This window comes from Trichechus manatus, unplaced genomic scaffold, assembly GCF_000243295.1.
Source record: "Trichechus manatus latirostris isolate Lorelei unplaced genomic scaffold, TriManLat1.0 scaffold00056, whole genome shotgun sequence".
Lineage (NCBI taxonomy): Eukaryota > Metazoa > Chordata > Mammalia > Sirenia > Trichechidae > Trichechus > Trichechus manatus.
The window spans coordinates 15,659,021-15,683,231 of record NW_004443992.1 but is presented as its reverse complement, the minus strand read 5'-3'; the positions used below and the strand labels follow the sequence as shown (position 1 = coordinate 15,683,231).

Sequence of the window (24,211 nt, the reverse complement as noted above, 5' to 3'; positions counted from 1 at the left end):
GGACGGTACAACACAAAGAAAAAGTGAACCCTAATGTAAACTATGGACTTTAGTTAATAATAATGTGTAACAAAGAGTGCTACAGGAAGGCAAGATGTTAATAATAGGAGAAAAGGGGCATATGGGAACTGTACTTTCTGCACAATTTTCTCGAAATCTAAAACTGCTTTTAAAATAAATAAATAATAACCAAATCCACTGCCGTCGAGTCCGACTCATAGCGACCCTACAGGACAGAGTAGAACTGCCCCCATATGAGCGGCTGGTGGATTCGAACTGCCGACCTTTTGGTTAGCAGCCCAGCGCTTAACCACTGCACCACCAGGGCTCCTTAAAAATAATATATATTTAAAAAATACAAGGTCATATCTCTCTCTAATAATTTCTACAGGAATAAATACAGGCGGCTGCTAATATCTGTTTTCTCCCAAAATCAACAAGCCGACATTTTGTAAGCTCTCTTCATCTTTTTCTCTTGGGAAATATATCAGTGCCCTATAGCGTCCAAAATGCACCCTGCATAACCGTTTATTTTCAGAATGAATGTAATAATTCAGTGCTAGAGGTAATTTTTAAATTAAGTTCTCAGGCATTGGGTCCTGGGCAGCAATATATTGTTATCGTACAAATCACAGTCTAAATACTCCTTTATTTTTGCATGTTTTCAGGAGTAGGAAATACACACACAGTTTTCTAGGGCACACATGGGGTCGCCATGAGTCGGAATCAAATCACAGGCAACTGGGTTTTTGGTTGGTTTTGTTTTTTTTTTTTTTACAACTTTAGTCCAGTTTTACTGGTACTCAGATAATAATCTCCTTCATATCTTTATCTCTTACTGCAAATAACGATTTGGGGTTTATTTATAATTATAATAAACCCAAACCAAACCCACCACCGTCGAGTCTATTCCAACTCACAGGGACCCTACAGGACAGAGCAGAGTTGCCCCCACAGGATTTCCAAGGTTAGAAACCCTAACAGTCCTACTCTTTGGTGGTGGTGGGAATTTTTCCGGGGAGTGCCTGCCTGTGTAACAACTGTTCAATCCCTCGCATTCTAACAGCGCCAAGAAGCCCCCAAAGCGACCCCACGCTAGCCCGTGCACCAAAGGCGTCTACACGTTGCCATCTACCGCACATTCGGAGCGGCAAGGGATCAGACGGGCTGCCACCGTCCAGGGCGCTCTGCTCCCCGTTTGCCTTTACTGGTGATTTGGAAAGTCACTCACTTTGTACAAAGGCGGAGTCGCCCCTTCAAGGCATGGGAGCAGACTCAGCAAACGGTAGCCTCGGCGCTCGCCACCCTCCGGCCTGCACGTGGCGCTCGCGTCCTTCTGCGGAGCGGAGCCCTAGCGGTGGCTGCTTGCGCAGCAGCCCTTTCGCCGTTGCTCGCGCCCGGAAAGCTGCGCCGCAGCCCCACCCACTTGGGGGGTCGACCGCGGCGATTGGCGCGCGGCGGGGGCGGGACTCCGGGAGGTGGGCTGAGGGGGCAGGGCCTCGGAGGGGACAAAGGCCGGGAGGGGGAAAGATCCTTCCCAGCCGGCTGGTCCCAGGGTTTCTGCAGAGCCAGTGTCAGAATCCGAGACAGCTTGGGTCCAGCTAGGACTGCGAGTGTGCACGTGTGAGTTTGAGCGTGTGAGTGACTGCAGCGTCCCTCGCTCCTCGCCAGCGCCTATTCCCCTGCAGGTAACCGCAGGCTCAGAGGTGCGGCCCCTGGCTGTTGGGCGAGGCTCTGATTCCGCCGGTGGCCTGAGTGGGAAAAAGGAGGAAAGCTCAGATCTTGGGCACAGAGGGAGGGACTTAGCGGCGAGGCATGGGTGCAAGGAAGGGAAGAAATCCAAGCATTCGGTGTAGGAAAGGAAAATGGAGCGAAGGGGGGTGCGGAATTCTTGGGCAGGGGAGGGAGAAATCGGGCAACGGGGAAGTTGCATTGCAGTGACAAATGCAAGGTCAGATTTGTCCGCGGGGAGAAAAATCGAGCGGTGGGAGGTTGCAAGGACGAGTAGAGACTAAGTCTCGGGTGTAGGAGGAAGAAAGTATGCGGCAGGGGAAGCTGGATGCAAAGAAGTGTAGAAGCCTAGGACTGGGGCGTGGACGGCGAACTCAGACCATCCGGACTGGCCCTGCGACTCGCTAAATGTTTTCGGCCTGGGGGGCGTGGAGGGGGCGGAGCTCCTAGATACTGTCAGACGGGTGTTCGCTGGGCCAGAGTGAGGGTGGGGGGAAAACCCGCCACCGCCAGGATCTTGGGTGGTGGCAGAGGTGTTCCCAGCCCGCCCCCGGCTCCAGAGGTTTAAAAGTACCAGAGAGGTAGGGGGCAGATGTGGAGACCTGAAAGGAGGAACGAGCCAGCTTCGGTTGCAGCCCTCTTGCACAACGGCCATTAGGACGTCTGCAGGCCAAGAGCCTGCTGGTCACAGCGTCACCCAAGGGCGTCCAAACCCAGAGACCCGCCAACGGACGACGACCCGGGGACACTCCTACGGACGCACCCTCCAGTGTATGCTCTCAGAGATATTCGTGCTTCTTTGACCTTTATTTGAAGGTGCTTGAGGACCTAAAACTGCCCTTTGCCCTTCTAGATACACTGTACTTGAAATCAGATAAACTGAGCTGTGCGGCCCGTATTAAAAACTAACCAAATCCTTGTGAAAGGGTCGTTTTGTATGATAAGTCTTTCTACTCCCTTTTTTGTTCTGTTTTAGGAGATAGACTGCTTTCACCTGAGTCTGCAAGATTGCGAGGAGTTGGGCAGATTACAAGTCGATTTCACTGTAGAGGTGAGAATGCTTTTTCCCCCTTTATGTACTTCCTTTCATGTGGCAATACTGGTCCTGGGGCGGGGCGAGTTACTGCAAGGGAGTGAGTCAGGAATACTTGCAGCTGCTTCCGTGTTTCTTTTAGTCCCTTGTCTTTTCTGCAAGGGGCTAATTTTGCCCAGAAATTATTGTAGTCCATGAATTCAGATTTTTAAAAAAATCTGGCTAAAAACTCGGAGGTGATGAAAATAAAATTAAATAGGGTGAGTGGCTCTTCTTTCTTAAACTAATCTGTATTATTCCAGGTTTATTATCTGGAATTAGACAAATGTGTCAGGAGATTGGAATTAAGCTGCTTTCAGACTAAGTAAACTGGTGCCTGTTGGGCTTGGGAAAGTCTGTCCTTCTGAAGTCAGGGTTGGGGTAGAGAAAGAAAATCTGATGAGGAACAAACATGGAGAGGTGAATCCAGTGAGGCAGACCTAAAGCCCATCCCATGGAATTCAAATGTAGAAGAAGTAATATAATGCTGTACATTATACTGGAGCCCTGGTGGCACAAGGGTTAAGTGTTTGGCTACTAACCAAAAGGTGGGCAGTTCAAATCCACCAGCCGCTCCTTGGAAACCCTATGGGGCAGTTCTACTCTGTCCTGTAAGGTTGCTATAAGTCGAATTGACTAGACAGCAACGGCTTTGGGTTTTTTGTACATCATATTAAGCCAGAAGCCCTGGTGGTATAGTGGTTAAGAGCTGAGGCTGCTAACCAAAAGTTCAGCCATTTGAATCCACCAGACACCTGTTGGAAACTCTATGGAGCAGCTCTGCTCTGTCCTATAGGGGTCACTATGAGTTGGAATTGACTCAACAGCAATGGGTTTGTTTTTTGTTTTGTTTTTTTTATTAAGCCAGTGTCTACAATAAAGCTTCACCTTTTTGGTTAAAAGGAGGCAGATGTAATGGAAAAATAATTGAAATGTTTTAGTTGTACATTATGAGATGCCAAAAGAGTACTGCAGAAAATGCTTCAGCTGAGAAGGAAATAATGAACTAAAACTCCTATCACTCTAGACTTAAAATTTTAAATTACAGTTCTATAACTGTATTTGCCATAGAGGAAAAACTGCCAAGTCATAACTCTTGTATAATACTAGGCAGGAACATGGCCACCTGAATGTACCATCAAGACCAAGATAAGTTTGCTGCTTCTTATTTTGTTTTGTTTCATTTAAAATACAAGGACAGATGTGAAAGTGGGATCAAGCATGACTGAATCATATACTTTAAGCTATTCTGTAAGATAAACATGAAATTACAGGTGGGAATTAACCTTTAGAATACTCTCTCTGTATGGAAAACTGGGATTGGAACTGTATCCCAGGATGGTGCAATGGTTAAGCACTTGACTGCTAACCAAAAGGTTAACGATTCAATCTACCCAGTGGCACCTTAGAAGAAAGGCCTGGTGATCTACTTCTGAAAAAATCAGCCACTGCAGACCCTATGGAACACAGTGCTACTCTGACATACCTGGGGTTGCATGACTTGTTTTATTTTATAGTGCATGATCTTACTCAGAATATAAAAATCACAAGTTTCCAATAGCAGGCTGTGCCTCTGTTTTCCCCATTTTCTATTCTTTCGCATTTCTCTATATATCCTTAACGCAGTTGTATTTCACTGACTGATCTATACCAGTTTGTTCATTTCTTTTATTCTAGTTGAGCTCCAGATGGTTCCCCAGTAATGATCTAGGGAATCTCCTAAACCCTAGTAGGCAGGTGTCATGGATTGAATTGTGTCCCCCAAAAAATGTGTGTAGCACCTTGGCTAGGTCATGATTCCCAGTATTGTATGATTGTGTTATCTGATGTGATTTCCTCATGTGTTGTAAACTCTACCACTATGATGAGATTATATGTGATCTCCTCATGTGCTGTAACTTCTATCACTGTAATGAGGTTATACTGATGAGGTTGACAAGATCAGTGTCTTAATGCAATCTCTTTTGAGATATAAAAGAGAGAAGCAAGCAGAGACACATGGGAACCTCATACCACCAAGAAAGCAGTGCTGGGAGCAGAGCGCGTCCTTTGGACCTGAGGTTCCTGCGCAGAGAAGCTCCCAGACCCAAGGAAAGACTGAGGCATCACAAGGACCTTTCTCCAGAGCCAACAGAGAGAGAGAGCCTTTTCCGGGAGCTGACACCCTGAATTTGGACCTGTAGCGCACTGGACTATGAAGAAATAAACTTCTCTTAGTTAAAGCCATCCACTTGTGGTATTTCTGTTGGAGCAGCACTAGATGACTGAGACAGCAGGGTTCTTCTAGTTTTGCAAATTTGGGAGGTGAAAATAGACCTAGGGGATGGAATATATCTCGGCTTGTCATGGGGAACTGAGGCTTTCTGTCCACTAACCATTCCTTTTTTTTATTTAAAGGCCAAATTACTTTAGCCCAACTTTTCAAGAAAAACTACAGGCCTCTTACCTAATAAATTTTTTAAAGTCAGTTTTTCTGACTTTTCCATTCTTCAGCTATAACATAAGGAGATACAAGCAATTTGTAGTTGTGTTACACAATTTGTAGTTGTGTTGCTAAAAAAAAAAAAAAGTTTCCTTTAGAGCATCATGAGAAGGAACAGATGCGTTTAGCAGGCTCGGTGCCTCCTTGCCTCTCAAGGAACACTATCCTTCCTCTAAGCCTCAGAGTTTAGCTTCTTCCAAATATTTGTTCCACACTTGCCCTTTCTGGGAATCGGATTGATTTGCATTCACAACCATTTCTCAAAGTGGCTTCTCTTCCTGGAACAATTCTGCTGCCCTGTCCCCTCCACCAGCAACCTCCCTTGCCCGTGAGCAGCTACAGGGACAGTTGAGGAGTTGGGATATGAGAAATGGGAGGGGTCCTGCTGGGGTCCTGGGCAGTGGCTCTTCTATATACAAAGTTCACTAATTGAGAAATCACTTTTGTATTTAACTCCACATCCCCAATGTCTATTATTGTCTGTAAGAAAACATAGCTCCAGCAAGAATTATTGTTTCACTTTTAGACTTAATTAAGGTTTCCTTGAGCATGCATCACAAGTACCAGTTGAATCTCCTCAAGGGTAGCTATTTTAACCAAAACAGCTTCATATAAAGGGGAGATCCTAGTGCTCTGCTTTCTGAGACTAAGCCAACAGTCGTGAATAGAGGTTAATCAGGGTGTGTTACAGGGGTCAGGCTCTCCTACACTTTAGAGGGATGGTCCTAGCAAAATATGTTTCTTTTATTCATGTAAGTAAAGTGGGAAATAGTTTCCATCTTATAGGATTTCTGTGAGGGCTGACCTGGAAACCACACATGAAACATGTAACCCAATACCTTGCACAGAGAAGGTGCTCAATTCTAATGGTAAATGTGAGCATTTTTGTTAAATCGTGCTTTTGTGAATTGTTCTTACAGTGGTCATCAAATTATGTTTTGTTTCCACTTTATAATGAAATAAATGACAACACATGCATTTTACTTTTTTTTTTTTCTTCTTTTTGAAGATCTGTTGAAGTCAAAATGTCCCCAAAAATCCATGGTGGTTCTGTGGTAGAGATGCAAGGAGATGAAATGACTCGAGTCATTTGGGAACTAATTAAAGAAAAACTCATTTTCCCGTATGTGGAGTTGGACCTGCACAGGTAAATGAATAACTCTTCCTAGTGGGAAAGTCAGAAGGCATAATCTAAGGAATTTCGGAATACAGTTAGCTTGTTTATATAGATACAGCTGCATCTTGTGAAGAAAGCTTTTTTTTTTTTTTTTGGCCTAAATTTTTGGAGGTGCATCTTCTATTTTCATTTTAACAAACTGCTAGAAAAACTGAACCTATCATTATTCAGTGTCAAGAATTGTGAGGGAAACAAAGTGATTTTCAAGGTTTTCCAGGCCTCTTTCCTGTGAAGATTTTGTTTGTAATAAGTAGCACCATCAGTGGCCAAGAGAGGTACAACGTGGAATTTGTTGAAGGGAAAATAATAGAGGATGCAAGAAACAGTAAACTAAATGTAGTTAACACAATTTTGTCCTTTAAGCTCCATTTTCTGTCACTCTGTGTAAGTAGCCAATGGACCTTTTTTCCTTTTCATTCATTGTCTTTTTCCTTTTTCATACAAACAGAAAGAACCCTGGAAGTTAATTAATCCAACCCCAACCTTCCAGGAGAAGTTCCCTTAAACCATTTGTATTCTAACGTTGTATGCTTTTGCTCTGTGTTTAAAGAGCTTGGGGACAGATGGGAAAGTTGATGCATAATTCTCTCATTTTTTTCCCCTGTGTTTTTCATAAACTTGCTCATGTTCTTTGTACATTTGAACTCGGTAGAGAGATTTTTTTTCAAAGGTGAAGCGGCTGAACACTGGCATGGTAAAAAGTTGAGCAACACATTTCAGCCAAACTATTGGCAACTATGTGTTTGCCTTGACCCAGAAATATTCATCAGAATGTGTCCTGAGTATCTGTTCTTTGCTTGAGTGTAGACATTTAATTCTCCAGAAGTCACTAGACACCCTTTTTAATTGTTCTAAAGCTGAAGCTGCCAATAATGTCTGTGTTGTAACCCTGAGGAGCAAATACTTGCAGAGGTCAACCAAACATATGGGAAATGATCTTTAAGCGGATTAAGAAGCACTTTATAAATTCTCTCCTGTTTTGGAAATTTACATGGCAAAGGGTGTTCCAGAGAACTTGTAGGTTTAATAGCTGCAAAGTTGCATTGAGCTTCTTTAGCCTAGAGGCATAAGGAGTATTAAACGGCAGTTGTTTATACCTAGGGCAGCCCTGGTGGCCCATGGTTAGGCATTCAGCTGCTAGCAGCTCACATCTACCAGCCACTCCTTGGAAAAACTGTGGGGCAGGTCTACTCCGTCCTATAGGGTCCCTGTGAGTCAGAATCAACTAAGGCAATGTTTATTTGTTTTTTTAAATGCCTAAGAGGAAAAAAGTCCATGAGTACAGACCAAAGAATTTTTGGACTGCCAAACAAGTTTTAAGTTGTTCCAAAATTGCTATTTTTATTATATGATTGGTTCTTTTTGAAAGGGAGTGGAGCTGTTAGCTTGTTTTGTTGTTACATAGGCTAGACAGGGGTCCAGGCCATATATTCATTCTTTTCTCTTAGAAATGTTAAGAAGCGAACTAAAAAACCCACTAGTTTGCTAGTAGATTCTTCTGATGAGAAATGACTCCTAGGATCATGAAAACTGCTGACCTCGCTTCTCATTTGAGTTAGGATTAGACGTTTGTAGATACTCAGTATTTTCCTGTGCAGAAAGATGAGGATAAGTGACCGTGTTAGCTTTACATGAATTACCTCAGGTTGAAACGGTTTGGAAATATTTTTATTTGGGAATACGTCAAGATTTCGATCTGTGTGTTTGCATCATGAGATATTTGAGGGAAGGAATATACAAGAACTAGAAAGAGAAATCTAGAGACTTGATGGTTCAGCAGGTTTTGAAAGCATTCTTTAAAGCTTTGGAGAACAAAATAGTTACATTATTGTTTTGCTTTTTCTGCCTTTGAGAAAGTGTTAACATACTTTCAATAAAGCTTTGCAATCATTTTCTATGTTCCGTGAACGACCAACATTCTTCCCAGCTCTGCCTGACCTGCAGACTGGATGTCAGGTGTGTATGTATCTCTCTAATGTATACAAAAGCATTGGTGGATTCCATTACTGACCCAAGAAACTGCAGACTTGTTTCCAGAACAAAGAAACTTTCCCAGGAATTAGGGAAAGGTTCATTTTATGACTAACTGGCATGAATGAAGGAGTCAGCATTTTTTGCACTGGCTGTCAGATCTGCAAATCCTGCCGTGTTAATGCCAAAATATTAAAAAAATCCTTTAAGACAACCCCTCTTCTTTTTTTAAGTACATGTTTATTTAGTGAAAAACAAGGTGGTACTTAAGCTTACATTTGTATGCTAATTACAGGGAGGGAAGCCAAGGAAAAGGGTTGCTGTTATATGGTGAAAAGTAGGCAAAAGGGCAGAGTACAATGGTTTCCATTCAGTTTCCTGCTCAACAGCTGATTACAACCCAGGGAGGTGTGGCCTAGCAGTCCAGCATCTCTTAGTGTGTTTTTAGCTGGCATCTGTCTTCTGTGTTTAGAGTGCACTAATGCTGAAACTTCAGGGCAATGGTGGTTCAGTGGTATAATTCTCACCTTCCATCCTGGAGACCTAGGTTTAATTTCCCAGGTTCCATTCCGGCCAAGGAGCCCTGGTGGCGCAGTGGTTAACCATTCAGCTGCTAACCAAAAGATTGGCAGTTTGAATCTACCAGCCACTCCTTGGAAACCCTATGGGGCAGTTCTGCTCTGTCCTATAGGGTCTCTATGAGTCGGAATCGACTCGATGGCAGTGGGTTTTTTGGTTTTTATTCTGGCCAATGCACCTCACACGGAGCCACCACCCATCTGTCAGTGGAAACTTTCACGTTACTATGATGCTAAACAAGTTTCAACGGAGCTTCCAGACTATGACAGACTAGGAAGGCTGGTAATCTGCTTTCAGAACTCAGCCAACAAAACCCTATGGATCGCAGTGGTCCAATCTGCAACCGATCATGGGGATGGCATAAGATCAGGCAGCGTTTCATACCCTTGTGAATGAGGTTGCAGTGAGTTGAGGGCCAGCTCGACAGCAGCTAACAGCAGCAATGCTAACACTTAGCAAATTTAGATGTATTTGGAGCCTTCCGTTTCTGCAGAGGAAGCTCTGTATGCACCACTATGATGATAAATACAGTAATACTGTCAGTAACCTATCAATCTGTCTGAAAAGTTACACTTACAATTTTTCCCTCCCAAGCTATGATTTAGGCATAGAGAATCGTGATGCCACCAACGACCAGGTCACCAAGGATGCTGCAGAAGCTGTAAAGAAATATAACGTTGGCATCAAGTGTGCTACTATCACCCCTGATGAAAAGAGGGTTGAGGAGTTCAAGTTGAAACAAATGTGGAAATCGCCAAATGGCACCATCCGAAATATTCTGGGTGGCACTGTCTTCAGGGAAGCTATCATCTGCAAAAATATCCCCCGGCTTGTGAGTGGATGGGTAAAGCCTATCATCATAGGTCGCCATGCTTATGGTGATCAAGTAAGTCATATTGGCATAATCTAATTTTGCATATTCTTTTTCCATGGCCTTTTGGCTGCCCAGCAGTTCCAAACTGTACGTGTTTTATTCTTGTCTTCCGGTGCCTACTTCCATAAGTGAGGTGCTGAATCGAAAATGCATATATGTATATCTGTATATTTGCCTATATTTAAATATAATCAAATACAGATAAATTTAGAGATAGCCACCCATCTCAACACTTAAACATGTTTTTTTGTTCTTCCTTTTTTTTGTATTTTTGTTAGGTTGAGCCAGATGATATTTCCATTTTTTTACTGGTAATTTTATATGCTTCAGCCTAATATTTTGATCAGTGGTTCTTCACCCTGGCTGCACAATTGGGTCCCATTAGGAGGTTATTTTTTGTATTTTGTTTGTTTTGCTTTTTTTTTTTAATTCCAACGTCTGAGTCTCACCCTATGCCAGTTAAGTCTGAATTTCCGGAGGGGTTCAGGCATTTTAAAGCTCCCCAGGGATTCTAATGTGCAAATAGGGTTGAGAACCACCAAAGACTGTATTAAATATATTCATTCACTTCATGCCTAAAAGGAAAAACTGACTCAGTAATTTGAAAGCAGTCTCTTTAAAATATTCCTTCCTGCTTAGAAAAAAAACGCAGTTTCTGAATCTGCACAAGTAGGCTCATTGCCAAATTAAACAGAAAGACTGCCACTACAGGAAATCCAAATTCTGTGTTAAAACTGAGGTTTCAGACTTTCATAGAAAGCAGCCTGTTGTATTTTCAAAGAGTTTTGAAAACAGGATTCCCTACTGGTGAAATCCAGAGGCTTAGATCTAGCAGTCCTTGGAAACAATGTGGCCAGGGTCTCAGGGTCAGTTCTTGAGAGGGCCAGTTAATTTTGTTCCAGCTGGTGGCAGCCCAAACAGTTCTTTCATCCTGGCCAGTCCCTTCACAGACACTTTGCAGAGGCCCAGGCTAGGAGATGCAGATAGGAGTGGTACAAACTTGCTATTTCTGGGAGCACTGCTCTAAGCACTTATGGTTCAGTGGTGTCTTTTTTGTCCTTTTTGTTCTTTCATTTTTATTTATTTATGTATTTATTTTAACCATTTTGGCATCAGTCACTTGGAAGAATGGTCATTCTATTTATTAAAGTCCAGACTGAAAATTCCAAACATTGGGTTTATTCACTAATCGTTTAATTGTGCCTAAACCTACACAAAGTATTTATGTGCTTAGTGCCTTGGTTTCTTCTTTTGAGAAATAGGAATCAGTTACCACCCATAAGTGAAGGACTTTATGTCAGAAGTGTTCTGGGTAGAATAGGAATGTAATCTTTATTGATATCTGACAGCTCTTTTATCAACTGTCATTAGTATTACTCTACACAGATCTAAACAAATAGGTGTGGCTCGCGCCTGACTCTAATTCAACTCATCAAAGAAGATACAATGCAGCAAAGACTTGTGGATGGCTGGTGTGTGCCAGGCACATTTTCCATTACAGTAGCTCAGGCCTATGAGGAAGGAAGGTGGGCCTTTCCTTGGTCATCAACCTGTTGCAGCCGCTTCCAGAATTATTGCTTCATATAGACAAGCCCTGGACCTGGAATTAGTAGCAATAATAATCATGAAGAGACTGAGCCCTGAAGGTCTAAGTAAGGACCAGAACCCAAGTCTTTTGACCCTAAATGAATCATTTCCTCGACATCAAAGTTACATTTTCATAAGATAGATATTAGATGAGATGATTCAGGTAAATCACTTAAAGCATTTGGCATATAGTAAGGACCCAAAGCATTAACTTTGTCACCATCACCTTCAATACTACAACTACTATTGTTATCATCCCCCCCAAGAAGATTTCTCTGTCCCCCAGTCCTTGCTCATCTCTCTTCCTTTGTCATCCTATAGCAGTTTTTATCATTGCCCCCTTTTGACATTTGAAAGCTCTTAAATTGCTTCTTCTCACTTGTGTTAGGTTGTAAGCATCCTAAGGACAAGTTGTTGTTAGGTGCTGTGGAGTCGATTCCAACTCATAGTGACCCTATGTACAATAGAACGAAATGCTGCCTGGTTCTGCACCATTCTCACAATCGTTGTTAACTTGAGCCCATTGTTACAGTCACTGCGTCAATCCATCTCGTTGAGTGTCTTCCTCTTTTTCCATGACCCTCTACTTTACCAAGCATGATGTCCTTCTCCACAGACTGGTCCCTCCTGATAACATGTCCCAAGTATGTGAGACAAAGTCTCACCATCCTTGCTTCTAAGGAGCATCCTGGCTGTACTTCTTCCAAGACAGATTTGTTCATTCTTCTAGCAGTCCATGTCCTCCCCTTATCAATGCTCAGAAAGCTTCCCTGTACTTGGTAGGCACCCCATAAATATTTTTGATTTTTAATGTACTTTACTGCTAACTGAGGGAGACTGGGTACCACAAGCAGTTTGTAATTGGCTGCTAACCTAAAGATTGGCAGTTCAAACCCACCCAGTGACTCCATGGAAGAAAGGCCTGGCGAAATGCTTCCATAAAGATTACAACCAAGAAAACCCTATGGAGCAGTTCTAGTCTGTAACACATGGGGTCATCATGAGTCAGAGACCAACTCGCTGGCAGCTAACAACCACCACCAGTAACAACCACTGACTAGCTTTGGGAATTCTGGTAGACCTCTTTGTCCCTATCTATACAAGGAGAAGGCTGAGCTATACTAAACTCTTTATCAAGTTGTCTGCCAGCTCTGTGGTCTATGATTTTTTTTCCCCCTTTATAATTCCTGTTAGGTTATTTTTCTTTCCTTCTTTGTCTTATGAAATTAAATTTACTCACACTTTTTTTTTTTTTTCCCAAACAGTACAGAGCAACCGATTTTGTTGTTCCTGGACCTGGAAAAGTAGAGATAACCTACACGCCAAGTGATGGAGCCCAAAAGGTGACATACTTGGTACATGATTTTGAAGGTATGTATAATTCCATCATAAGCCACATCTTTATGTTTTTACAGATCATTTAGATGACATGATTACTGGTACTCTAAGTTAGTTTTGTGGCTGCCTGAAAGTGCACTTTGTATCTGTAACATTTCTGTAGGACCCAAAATCTAACATAAAAAAGTAATTAGCTTCCATACCTTCCATGGTATGGATAAAGGCACAAAAGGGACTTGTTGCTTAATTGGAAATGTATATAGGGAAATACAAATAGATAGTTACACATTTGTCTTAAAAAGGAGAGAAGATTGCCAGGAATCTGTTTTGCTCAAATGGTATAAATTAGATGTTAATAGCCACCCATCATGTAATCCTGCCCTTGCAGAAAATGTTTGTGTTACATATTTGCTGAAATTTTCTTCTTGCCTTTCTGAGTATTTATCCTTTGAGAGTGGAATATTTGCTTTTTGGCTTTTCTTCCCATCCATTCATTCCCCTGCTTGAAAAGGGCATTATGGCAAAACCCTCCCCAAAGTTGATGTAAGAATCAGAGGGACTTCTTTCTCCACTATCAAAGTTCTTAAAAGCACTCATGCATGCATGCGCATGCGCGCGCGCGCGCACACACACACACAGAGTTACTTAGTTTTTGTTTTCCTTGCCTCCTCCAAATAATACCATTTTAATAGAATCTAGTTCTACCAGTTTCAAGGCTTTTCACTTTTCTGAGCCCAAGTTGGCCTTGGGCAATGGTATGGATTCAACATCTGTGTTTTAGTAATAACAGAGTTCAACTAATAGTAGTTGTGAAACACCAGTGAGTACATGTAGCATAATTATTTCTGTCAATTATAGTAGGAACCTTCACTACCCTCCAGGAAATTAAGAAAATTTTCATTCAATGTTTGGAATTCAAAGTTTTCTCAGTGGCTGAGGATTGAATGCACACCTAAAGTTTAAAATACATGTTGGAAGTTTAAAAAGTATGTAAAAGATATTTTAAAAATTATTCACTCTTTCTTGAGTGTATTTCTGATTCATGTGATTAGTTTTTGATATTCAGTGTCTTCAGAATCCTAAAGACTGTATGCTTCTCTCATTTCTATTGCCCTTTCAGAACAAGTTAGAATGTTCTTATCTAGAACTGGTTTTCCTCTGGAACTCATGGAATTCCAGGTTGGAAGCCTGGCTGGAACTTTTTGAAGCCTAGGCTCAAACACGGGAGCTGGGAATTATTTGGGTTCTTTGGCGGTGGTGGGATGGCTTTAGCATTGTTATAACTATGCCCCATTTACCTTTCCCCTTTTTCCTCTCATCCATTTCCCCCACAGACGGTGGTGGTGTTGCCATGGGGATGTACAATCAAGATAAATCCATTGAAGATTTTGCACATAGTTCTTTCCAGATGGCTCTGGCTAAGGGTTGGCCTTTGTATCTGAGCACCAAAAACACTATTCTGAAGAAATATGATGGACGTTTTAAAGACATCTTTCAGGAGATATATGACAAGTAACTGATTCTTTTTTCGTTTTTTCTTTTTCCTCAAGTAAGCTGGTATTTGTGGTACAGAAACTGCATTCTTATCCGTTTGATTCTGCGACAAATCAAGTGAAAACCATCACTCATTTAAAGATGAGTACAAAACTGAGATTTAATAGGAGTGAAAAAGAATCACTATGAGTTGCTTTTAGAAGGTAAACATGCTGTCAGTGAAGGGCCCTACATTTAACTTTCCAGAGCCAGGATTGCATAGTGTTTGAATAAAGGTAACCTGCTAGTGATAGAAAGTTCTAATTTTTCAAGTATGTGAGTTACTAAGTCCGAACCATTTCCACTTTTTTATTTCCACTTTTTCTGACGCCATTGTTTTGTTATGATTTAAAACTTTGCGTTAGTGCAGTCACTTGAACTTAAATCATCTGAGTCAGGGGTGGACCCAGGAATCTGCATTTTAATAACTATCCCTGGTGAGTCTTATGAAGGTGGTCCTTGGCTCCTATTTTGAGAAATACTTTGACTAGGTGCACCAGGAAAATGCTAGTTTGATCTCTCTCCTGCTACTTTCTAGCAGACCTTGACCGAATCGCTTTTATTCTCTGGCCTCAAGTTTCTTCCTACATAAAATGCAGTGACAGATTGTGGTGGGAATTAAGTGAAAACAAATGCAAAGGTGCACACAGACAAATATGAGTTCCCCAGCTTTTGCCCTAGTTAGAAACCGATGACTTAACTACATCGCTTCCCCAAGAAATTATGTTCTAGTGCCAAACAACTAAATCATCCAAACTTTTGAAACATAGTCTATTTATAAGCTTGCAACTGTGTGATGAAACCGGTATAAGATTAACCTTATTTACAGAAAAGCAAAAAAAATTGTCCAGAATGCAATTTACTTTCTAACATTAAACACTGTCAGCATAAACACTCAGGTCATTAGTTTTGCACAGAACTCAGGCTATACACTGTTTTCCCATAACTCTAGTTTACATGGGGCAATTCTGGTTATATATCCCACCTACTCCTCTAACGGATGTATACTGTGTAGAAAACTGTGGAAAGTAGTGATTGAGACACTCCACTGCCTCACATAATTCTCACATCTTTCCTGCAGGGCAGGTGAAATTGCCTTTACAGATGGGAAGTTGGGCCTCCATAGCTAGAGAATGATAGGGAAGATGATCAGTTTGAGCCCATGACTGTCAGATTCCCAAGTTTATGCTGCTTCTACTAAAAAATGCCACTTCCTGTCCTTTTTTTTGAGCAATAGAAAACACTTCTAACAATATCAGTTTCCTTCTTTTTGTTCCCTTTTTCTCTTATATGTCTTAGGCAGTACAAATCCCAATTTGAAGCCCAAAATATCTGGTATGAACATAGGCTCATCGATGACATGGTGGCCCAAGCTATGAAATCAGAAGGTGGCTTCATCTGGGCCTGTAAGAACTATGATGGCGACGTGCAGTCGGACTCCATAGCCCAAGGTAAGAAGCCAGGAGACCACGTAGAGGTGAAGCTTGGCCTGCAGCAGGATAGGTCATTCCTTAGTAGTTCCTCCAGCTTACTTGAGGGGGCGGGGGGTGCGGTTTCAAAATAGCCCTTTGTTTGTAAAATCGTGAAATGTTGTGCTGTGAGGCATTCAGGCCCATCTTCTCATATGATAGGAAAAGAATTTAAGATCAGACTGAGGAAGTGACTTTACTCAGCCTCACGCAAGAGGTTACTGTGTAGGTTGAGACTCCTGGCTCCAGCCTTAGTTGTTAGCACAGTTTACAAAACTTAGCCTTTTTTCCCACCTGAAGTGTCAAAGCTCCCAGCAGGTTGCCCAGCTGCCTGATCTGAAAATCACTCCCTTCCCCTGCCCTTGTTTTCCCTCTGGTGAGAATGGAAAGACCAGGCAGTGGTGGATTATCCAATAGGCAAAGTAAGCACAGTGCTTACCTTGCCTATCAGTTCATCTGTAGTGAACAATTTCACATTTTTTCACCACATCAAAGATTCTGCTTCTAGGTATAGCTGTCATCTGTCTCTCTCCCAACCCCACCTTCCTATAGAATCAAAGCCTCTTTTCAAATTTGCAGTCCTTCTCAGGGGCAGATGACCCAGTAAGCAAGTTAAGTACTGGCTTACTTAATAATAGGTAGTGGACAATTTCACACGAGTTTTGCCACATCAAAGAATGTGAAATTGTTCACTACAAATGATCTGGTAAGCAAGGTAAACATGGTGCTTACCTTGCTTATTAGATAATCTGCCCCTGAGACCACTGTATCCTGGACTCCCAGGCAAGGAGCGGTAAAGTGAGGGGCCTGGATTGTCCAGTAACCAAGGGGGCTTTCTCCAGGAGCTCGTTCATTTGGCAGTAGGTACTAATTGCACCCATCTGCAAACCTTGAAGTTGTTCTAGTACTTTATAAAACAAATGTGTTTTTACTGCTTAGCTTTAAACACAAAGGAGTCAAAAAAGAAGCCCAGAACTGTTCACAGAAATTCCAGGAACCAAGAGCTTCATACTAGGGATAAGGGTTAAACCAACAGAAACTTCTTCTCTTGATTTCCTCAGAACCAAGTTACCCTTCATTTTCAGTTACCCCTGGTAGCTGTGTAAACTCAAATCTCCCCAGATGAATGTGTGTCTTAACGCTGATTATGTTTGCTTTTCACCAGGAAGTACTTCTTTTTCTTTCTGTTATGAAAATTAAGCACCTCCTGTCAGTTTGAAAATTAGTAGGCCAACCCAGTAAATATAACTTTGATGTCAGATAAATGAGTTACACATTCCCTTTACCCTCATTCTGTTCCTCCTAATCCTCACAATTGTTTGTAGTGTGTGCAATAGAGAAAGGAATGTTGCTTTGTGATGGCTCCATAGTGGATGAGGAACATCATTGCTTGTAATCAGAGCTCTTGGAAAGGGATCCAGAATCATCCCATTGTTTCTAAACGTCCTCATGGCAACAAGAAGAGAGTATCTGAAGGAATATTTCAAATGCAGATCTTGAGTTACAGAGGTTAAAAGCACTTTGAAATAGCAGTTCTGTAGTGTAGTGTCCAGTAGTGCCCTGAGAAGAGACCTGAAACCAAGGCTGTGTGACTGTAGAGAGCCTGTAGATGAATGTGGCTCAAGGCAGCGAAACGGATTAAAAGGCAGCAGGACTGTCTATGTTCACTCTGCTCTGGAGGCATGAACTACTTTGGACTCACACCAAACATTTATTTTCTCAGTTCTGACAATGTTAGCGACTAGTGTCTTCTAATATTAACAGATGGACACTATGGGCATAGTTCTGAAGTTCTCCAATCAATATTTATTTTGAGTGTTTACTGAAGCCTCAGACCAACACAGTGGTATACGGAGCTACTAATTCCACACAGAAATTTTTAACTGCCCAAATATGAGTAAATAAATAAAATTATTGTTAATCCACTTCTTTAAAGACGGTAGAGATGACTTATTCAGCGTCATCACCAAGTAGCTGATTTGTTCTACTAAGCATAGCCATTTTAATGTGCTTCTTGAAATATATATAATGTATGCTCTTCTATTTTGTGGGAGAAGATTTTTTTCAGAAAAGAGTGTTACTAATAAGCATTTTCCTTTTTCTCTGGTGCAGTGAAATATCACATAGCTAAAAAAGTAGCAGTCTACTCTAAAGTTACATTAATAACTCTACAGGTGCTATTGGGAGGTAGCAAAAATGGAAAAAAAGGTTCTGCAAAGTCAAGTGTAAAATCGTGAATAAAGAAGAAAAATCAATTGTGTGAATTTAAAAGTTGTAAGGTGGTCTCTTAATAGGAAATCACAGAATAGAATTGTTTTGTTGGGCATGTTAAAGAGAATAAGGAAGGGCAAGTGGGATGTTCTTCAACCCATATCATTCTGTTTTTACCTGCCTTTTCTTTCTAATGAGTCTGAGCAGCTTGAGAGCAGGAGACAACTCTTATTAATCTTTATTTCCCCCAAACAGCAGAGCATCAGCACTTGAAGATAGAAATAATATATTGAGCTCTCTCTGTAGCAGGTAATATTCTAAGGAATATGCGTATATTATTCATGAACATATACATATTTGTTTAATTCTCACAACAGCCCAGTGAGATTATTGCTTTTATTACCCTCATTTTACAGATAAGAAAACAGGCACAGCAACTTCCAGTCAGAGAGCTAGGGTGGAATGTAGGCAATCAGACCCCAACCTCTCCATAAGGGAGCAGGTGCCTCTGAGATCGTGGAGACAACATACAGCTTTTTCAGACCCTTCACTTCTGAGATCCGAAATGGTGACACTGCTTTCAGAAAAGCAGAAGAATTAGGGACAACTCCATGTGTCCATGTTCATTTTGTTTACTAAGACCGGTCATTTTTGCTCATCTCTGAGAGACCCAGTGTTCTTCATGCAGTTGAACCCAATACTTCATGCTCTGCCACCTACAGGTTATGGCTCCCTTGGTTTGATGACCAGTGTGCTGATCTGTCCAGATGGCAAGACAGTAGAAGCGGAGGCTGCTCATGGGACTGTCACTCGTCACTACCGCCTGTACCAACAAGGACGGGAGACATCCACCAATCCCATTGGTAAGAGGCTATTGACATCTACACTGATTTCTGATTGGAGGCTAGCGATCTCCAAAGGGACTCTGATGGGTTCCTGTGGCTGCTAAGTGCCTGTGTACAAAGTTATCACCAAGTAGCTGATTTGTTCTACTAAGAATAGCCATTCTAATGTGCTTCTTTAAATACATATAATATATGCTCGTCTATTTTGTTGGAGAAGATTCTTTACAGAGAAGAATGTGACTAATAAGCATTGTCCCTTTCCTCTGGTGCAGTGAAATACACATAGCACATAGGCTAAGAATTAAAAGCCACGTAGACCCCCCAACAGGTTTTCAAGGACAGCACTTTAAAAAGAGATCACAGCCCGGAAAGAGGAGGACAGTACAGACAAGAGATAGAAGAGATTGTGACCTTTTCCAAATTAGAAAATGCCTTAAGCTTCAAGCATTAGTACTACACGCATGAAAATGTACTTTCTTTTTTTTTTTTTAATTGTACTTCAGGTGAAGGCTTACAGAACAAATAGTTTCTCATGAAGCAGTAGTACACATATTGTTCTATGACTTTGGTTAACAACCCCACATGTCAACCCTTTCCCTTCTCCACCTTTTTTTTTTTTTTTGGTGAAAATATACATAGCCAAGGATACACCATTTCAAAAATTTCTACCTGCACAGTTCAGTGACATCGACTACGCTGTTCCAATTGTGCTGCTATTCTCACTTTAGATCAAGGCTTACAGAACAAAATAGTTTCTCATTTAACAGTTAGTACACATGTTGCCCTATGACAATGGTTAACAACCTCACAACACGTCAGCACTATCCTTCCTCAACCTTGGGTTCCCTATTACCAGCTCTCCCGTCCTCCTCTGCCTTCTAGCCCTTGTCCCTGGACTGCTGCGCCTCAGTAGTCCCACTTGGCTTTATGGGGCCGTCTACTCCCCGGCTGAACGGTGAACCTCAGAAATGACCCCACCACTGAGCTAAAAGGGTGTCTGGGGGCCATACTCTCGGGGTTTCTCAAGTCTCCTTTAGGCCAGTAAATCTGGTCTCTTTTTTGTGAGTTAGAATTTTGTTCTACATCCTTCTCCAGCTCTGTCCAGAACCCTCTGTTGTGATCCCGGTCAGAGCAGTCAGTGGTGGTAGCCAGGCACCATCTAGCTGTACTGAACTCAGTCTGGTAGAGGCCTTGGTAGCTGTGGTCCATTAGTCCTTCAGACTAATCTTTTCCTTGTATCCTGTTCTTTTCATTCTCCCTTGCTCCCAAAGGGATGAGACCAGTGAAGTATCTTAGATGGCTGCTCACAGGCTTTTAAGACCCCAGACGCCAGTTACCAAGGTAGAATGTAGAACATTGTCTTTATGAAAATATACTTTCTTAAAGCTCTAGCAAAACCCAGGTTTTTTTTCTTTCTTTCTAAAAAATGCAGATTATTCAAAGTTTTCATTTGGTAAAATATTTCCAGTGCTCCTAAAACTAACAGCACATGTGGATAGCATCTAATGACGTCCATCACCTAAACAAAAACCTATTCTATTTTTGTAAACGGTGAAACATTTGAGACTTTCTATGACTGGTATGATTGAGATGTACTTGTTTTTTTTCCTTCTCTCTTTTAGCTTCCATTTTTGCCTGGACCAGAGGGTTAGCCCATAGAGCTAAGCTTGATAACAACAAAGAGCTCAGTTTCTTTGCACAGGCTTTGGAAGAAGTCTGTATTGAGACCATTGAGGCTGGCTTCCTCACCAAGGACTTGGCTGCTTGCATTAAAGGTTTACCCAAGTAAGTATAAGCTGCCCTAAACTGTATAGTCAAATCACAGCTGATCCTCAATGGGCTGAAAAATCCGTGTTTTTTGAACTATGTTAGTTGTTAATCGTCATCTATTTCGGGGATCAGCAAATACTATCTGTAAATAGTCAGATAGTGAATATCTTAGGCTGTGGTCTCTGTCGAAACTATTCAACTCTGCCTCTACCATTGAAGCAGAAAAGGAGTCATAGACAATCCATAAATGAATAAGTGTGGCAGTCTTCCAATAAAACTTCACGCACAAAGCCAGGGTACAGGCCAGATTTAGCCCACACCGTAGTTTGCTGACCCTTGATTTGCTTGATAATCATTGGATGACAAGGTTCTGAAAATAATAGACGATTAGAAACAAAGGAACCACTGGAGGAACCCCAAAACTATGGCCCTGGAACACTCTTCTAACCCAGAACTGAAAACATTCCTGAAGCCTACTTTTCAGACAAAGATTAGACAGACCTATATAACGAAGAATAACACACGTGAGGAACGAGCTTTTTGATTCAATTAAATATACAAGACCAAATGGGCAACTCCTGTCCAGAAGTAGGACAAGAAGGCAGGAAGGGACAGGAACTGGACAAATGGACACAGAGAACCTGAGATGGAAAGGGGTAGCATGCTGTCATGTTGTGGGGATTGCAACCAATGTCACAAAACAATATGTATACAAATCTTTGAATGAGAAATTAACTTGGGCTGTAAACATTCACCTAAAGCACAATTTAAAAAAAAAGAAACAAAGGCACCTCAGAGGCTATTTTATTCCACCTCTTTATTTAAAAGTAAGCAACACAAGTAGAAGGTGTCCATCTGCCAGTGGTCCCTTAAGTATCTGTAACCATCAGTCAAATATTGCACAGGATTTTTCTGAAAACTTGGTAGCCAATGTCCCAGTGCTAATCAGAAACTTCCCCCCAAAGTCAGAGTGAGTTACTGTGGTTCACCTCAAGAAACACTAAAATTTAACACAAGTCCCATATCCCAACTTGTGTGTCCTCAGAGATCTGTTAGGGTCAGTATACACCAGTAACAGGAATAAACTCAGTCAGTCCATCTTTTTTATCTTAAATTTGCAGGAAGAATACAACATTTGAAACGTCCATATCAATATGATACCTTTGCACTCTATTTGACTAGGCGCCTAACAGTAGGATTATGCCAGTCCATTGTCTTTGGTTTTTCTTAAGACACTGGTAGAAATAAGAGCATTAAATTGTTTTTTAAGGACAAGTGACAGTTTGTGGAAATGTGGGTGAAGGTGTGGTTGTACCTCGAAAAGGCTTTATAATTTTTAAGAAGGGGAAACAAGAAGTAGGATGATTTCCATATCCCAGGCATTAGTCAAAACTGAAGCTTCTGTGATAGTTTTGCCCTCAAAGCTATGTGGGAAGAAACCTAGTGTGGATGTGCCTGTGAATGAGCTTCCACCACAGGCTATTGTAAAATCTGAGTCATCAGACTGGATCAGCCTTGAACCTTGAGTACCACAGTCTGTAGATTTATAGCTTATTAACCTTAGCGGAGGAACCCTGGTGGCACAGTAGTTAAGCGCTTGGCTGCTAAACCAAAATGTTGGCAGTTTGAACCCACCAGCACTCTGTGGGAGAAAGATGTAGCAATCTGCTGCCATGAAGATTACAGCCTCGGAAACCCTATGGGGCAGTTCTGCTCTGTCGTAGGGTCGCTATGAGTCAGAATGGACTCGACAGCAATGGATTTTTTGGTTTCAGCCTTAATCATTTATCTTCCAGTAATAAATATAATGCTACATTAATAACATTTCTAGGACTTTTCCTCTACCTGCTACTAGATCAAAGACAAACTGAAATTCCTTTATTCTCTCTCTCTCTTCTATTAGCGTGCAACGATCTGACTACTTGAATACCTTTGAGTTCATGGACAAACTCGAAGAAAACTTGAAGATAAAGTTAGCTCACGTCAAACTTTAAGATTATACCTTATCTTAGGAGCCTAAGGGTTTTTTATTTTTTTTTGTAACTAGGTCCATTGGTTTACATTTTTCTGTATAGCGCTCAAAGGTAAAAACAAAATCAATTTTGTAATTTGTTTAGAAACCAGAAATTATCTTTTCTATACATTTACAGTTTTTTCTTCTTATACCTACAGTTACTGCCACCTTCATGAACTTGGCAGGAGACTTTGTTTTACAGGCAGTCCCCACGTTATGAACGTCCAATTTACGTACAACCCGTAGTTACGAACCAACCCCCATAAAGCCTATTATATTAAAAATTCGAGGTATATACAGTGATTCATAATAACCAACAATGTGTATCAAAACATTATTATCACTGTATTATGTTAAAGATGTTTTCATGTATCTGGATGTGTTTCTTTAATGTTTTTTATGCATAGCGAGGTACACTATATACTAAGATAAACATTTGACTGACATTAGATACGAATCATACTTAACTGTTTCGACTTCCGTACAAATTTGACTTAAAAGACAGAGTTAGGAACTGATCTCGTTCCATAATCCAGGGTCTGCCTGTACTTTATTTTCTAGTAGCAGCCTAGGAATTACTTTAGTACTCATTGTACTTACTGTCACTTTTTCTCATGTTCAGAAATAAATGACCAAAATCAAGAGTGCTTGAAAGGGTAAACTAGAGCCACACTATTGTTCTCTTCTAAATTTACTCTCCTCCCCGCATCCATGGCCTGGGGCACTGGGTGGTTTTGGTGATACTGATGCCCTATTTTGTGAGATGGAGCTGTACATTGAACTTGTGTGTGATGTGGGACAAAGAACATGAGTGTAACTAAAATGTTCGGCAGTCATTTTTGGAAAGAACTTTGTTGAATGTTTTGAAGATGCTGAATACTTTTGAGGACACAGGAGAGTTTGGAATGCAGAATAAATACTACCTGGAGATTTGTCCTCTGTCCTGTCTCGCCTCGTCTTGTGTGGCCTGAGTATTATGCTGCCCTAAATACATTTTTCATCCAAGTGCAATAATACAAGCTGCATCTTTTTTGGACTTCTGCTGGCTTGTTTTCTTTCTTTTATATAAATGTGATTTTTCAGAAGTTAATGTTCAACACTATTCTAGTCATGTTCCTCTCCTGAACTGTTAATTTTAAATAATATTAAATGCTAATGACTATTCTGAGTCTTGTTGTTTTTTTTTTTAATTTCTTGAGTGCACTTTAGATGCTAGGCACTATGCTAGGTCCTAGCCAATGAGTTTCACTTTAAAAAGTCTCTGCCCTAAAGAAGTTTACTGTGAGGGAATGGATAGGTAAACCGACTTAAGACGTGGACCACAATGAAAGTGAAAGAAGACCAAAGTTAGAACTAAAGGAGTATTATTAGAGAATATGCACATGCTAAGGAGTTTAGACATTACCCTATCAGTTAATGGGGGGCTAATGAAGGCTTTTAAGGAAGGGGAGACATGATCATGTTTGCGTTTTAAAAATAGTACAGTGGCAGTAAAGAATGGATGAGGGAGGTGGGCGTTCCGAGGAAGGCAGACCAGTTAGGAGGCTGTTGCAGTACT

At 41.3% G+C, this 24,211-nt stretch overlaps 1 protein-coding gene across 6 annotated transcripts; it reads left to right on the top strand.

Annotated features, from left to right (window-relative positions):
- The first annotated feature begins 1,516 nt into the window (after window positions 1–1,516).
- IDH1 (isocitrate dehydrogenase (NADP(+)) 1) lies at window positions 1,517–24,148 on the top strand. 6 transcript variants are annotated; one of them, XM_023733041.1, is made up of 10 exons: window positions 1,517–1,623; window positions 2,708–2,782; window positions 6,295–6,432; window positions 9,607–9,898; window positions 12,739–12,844; window positions 14,146–14,323; window positions 15,644–15,795; window positions 18,747–18,887; window positions 20,492–20,654; window positions 22,543–24,148. In XM_023733041.1, exons 3-10 carry the CDS (start codon window positions 6,311–6,313, stop codon window positions 22,631–22,633), a joined length of 1,245 nt encoding a protein of 414 aa, XP_023588809.1. In that variant the 5' UTR covers window positions 1,517–1,623; window positions 2,708–2,782; window positions 6,295–6,310; the 3' UTR covers window positions 22,634–24,148. The 6 variants fall into 6 exon arrangements, with proteins under 6 accessions (XP_023588809.1, XP_023588810.1, XP_004378343.1 ...); XM_023733042.1 differs by having other exon boundaries at window positions 1,517–1,637; XM_004378286.2 differs by having other exon boundaries at window positions 1,517–1,688.
- Window positions 24,149–24,211: the final 63 nt, after the last annotated feature.

Excerpts from the sequence above, each read along its gene's own strand:
- IDH1 (XM_023733041.1), top strand. The coding sequence starts at position 6,311 with ATGTCCCCAAAAATCCATGGTGGTTCTGTGGTAGAGATGCAAGGAGAT. Across the intron at positions 18,888-20,491 it reads GACATCCACCAATCCCATTG|CTTCCATTTTTGCCTGGACC; the intron begins GTAAGAGGCTAT and ends TCTCTCTTTTAG. Across the intron at positions 20,655-22,542 it reads TGCATTAAAGGTTTACCCAA|CGTGCAACGATCTGACTACT; the intron begins GTAAGTATAAGC and ends CTCTTCTATTAG.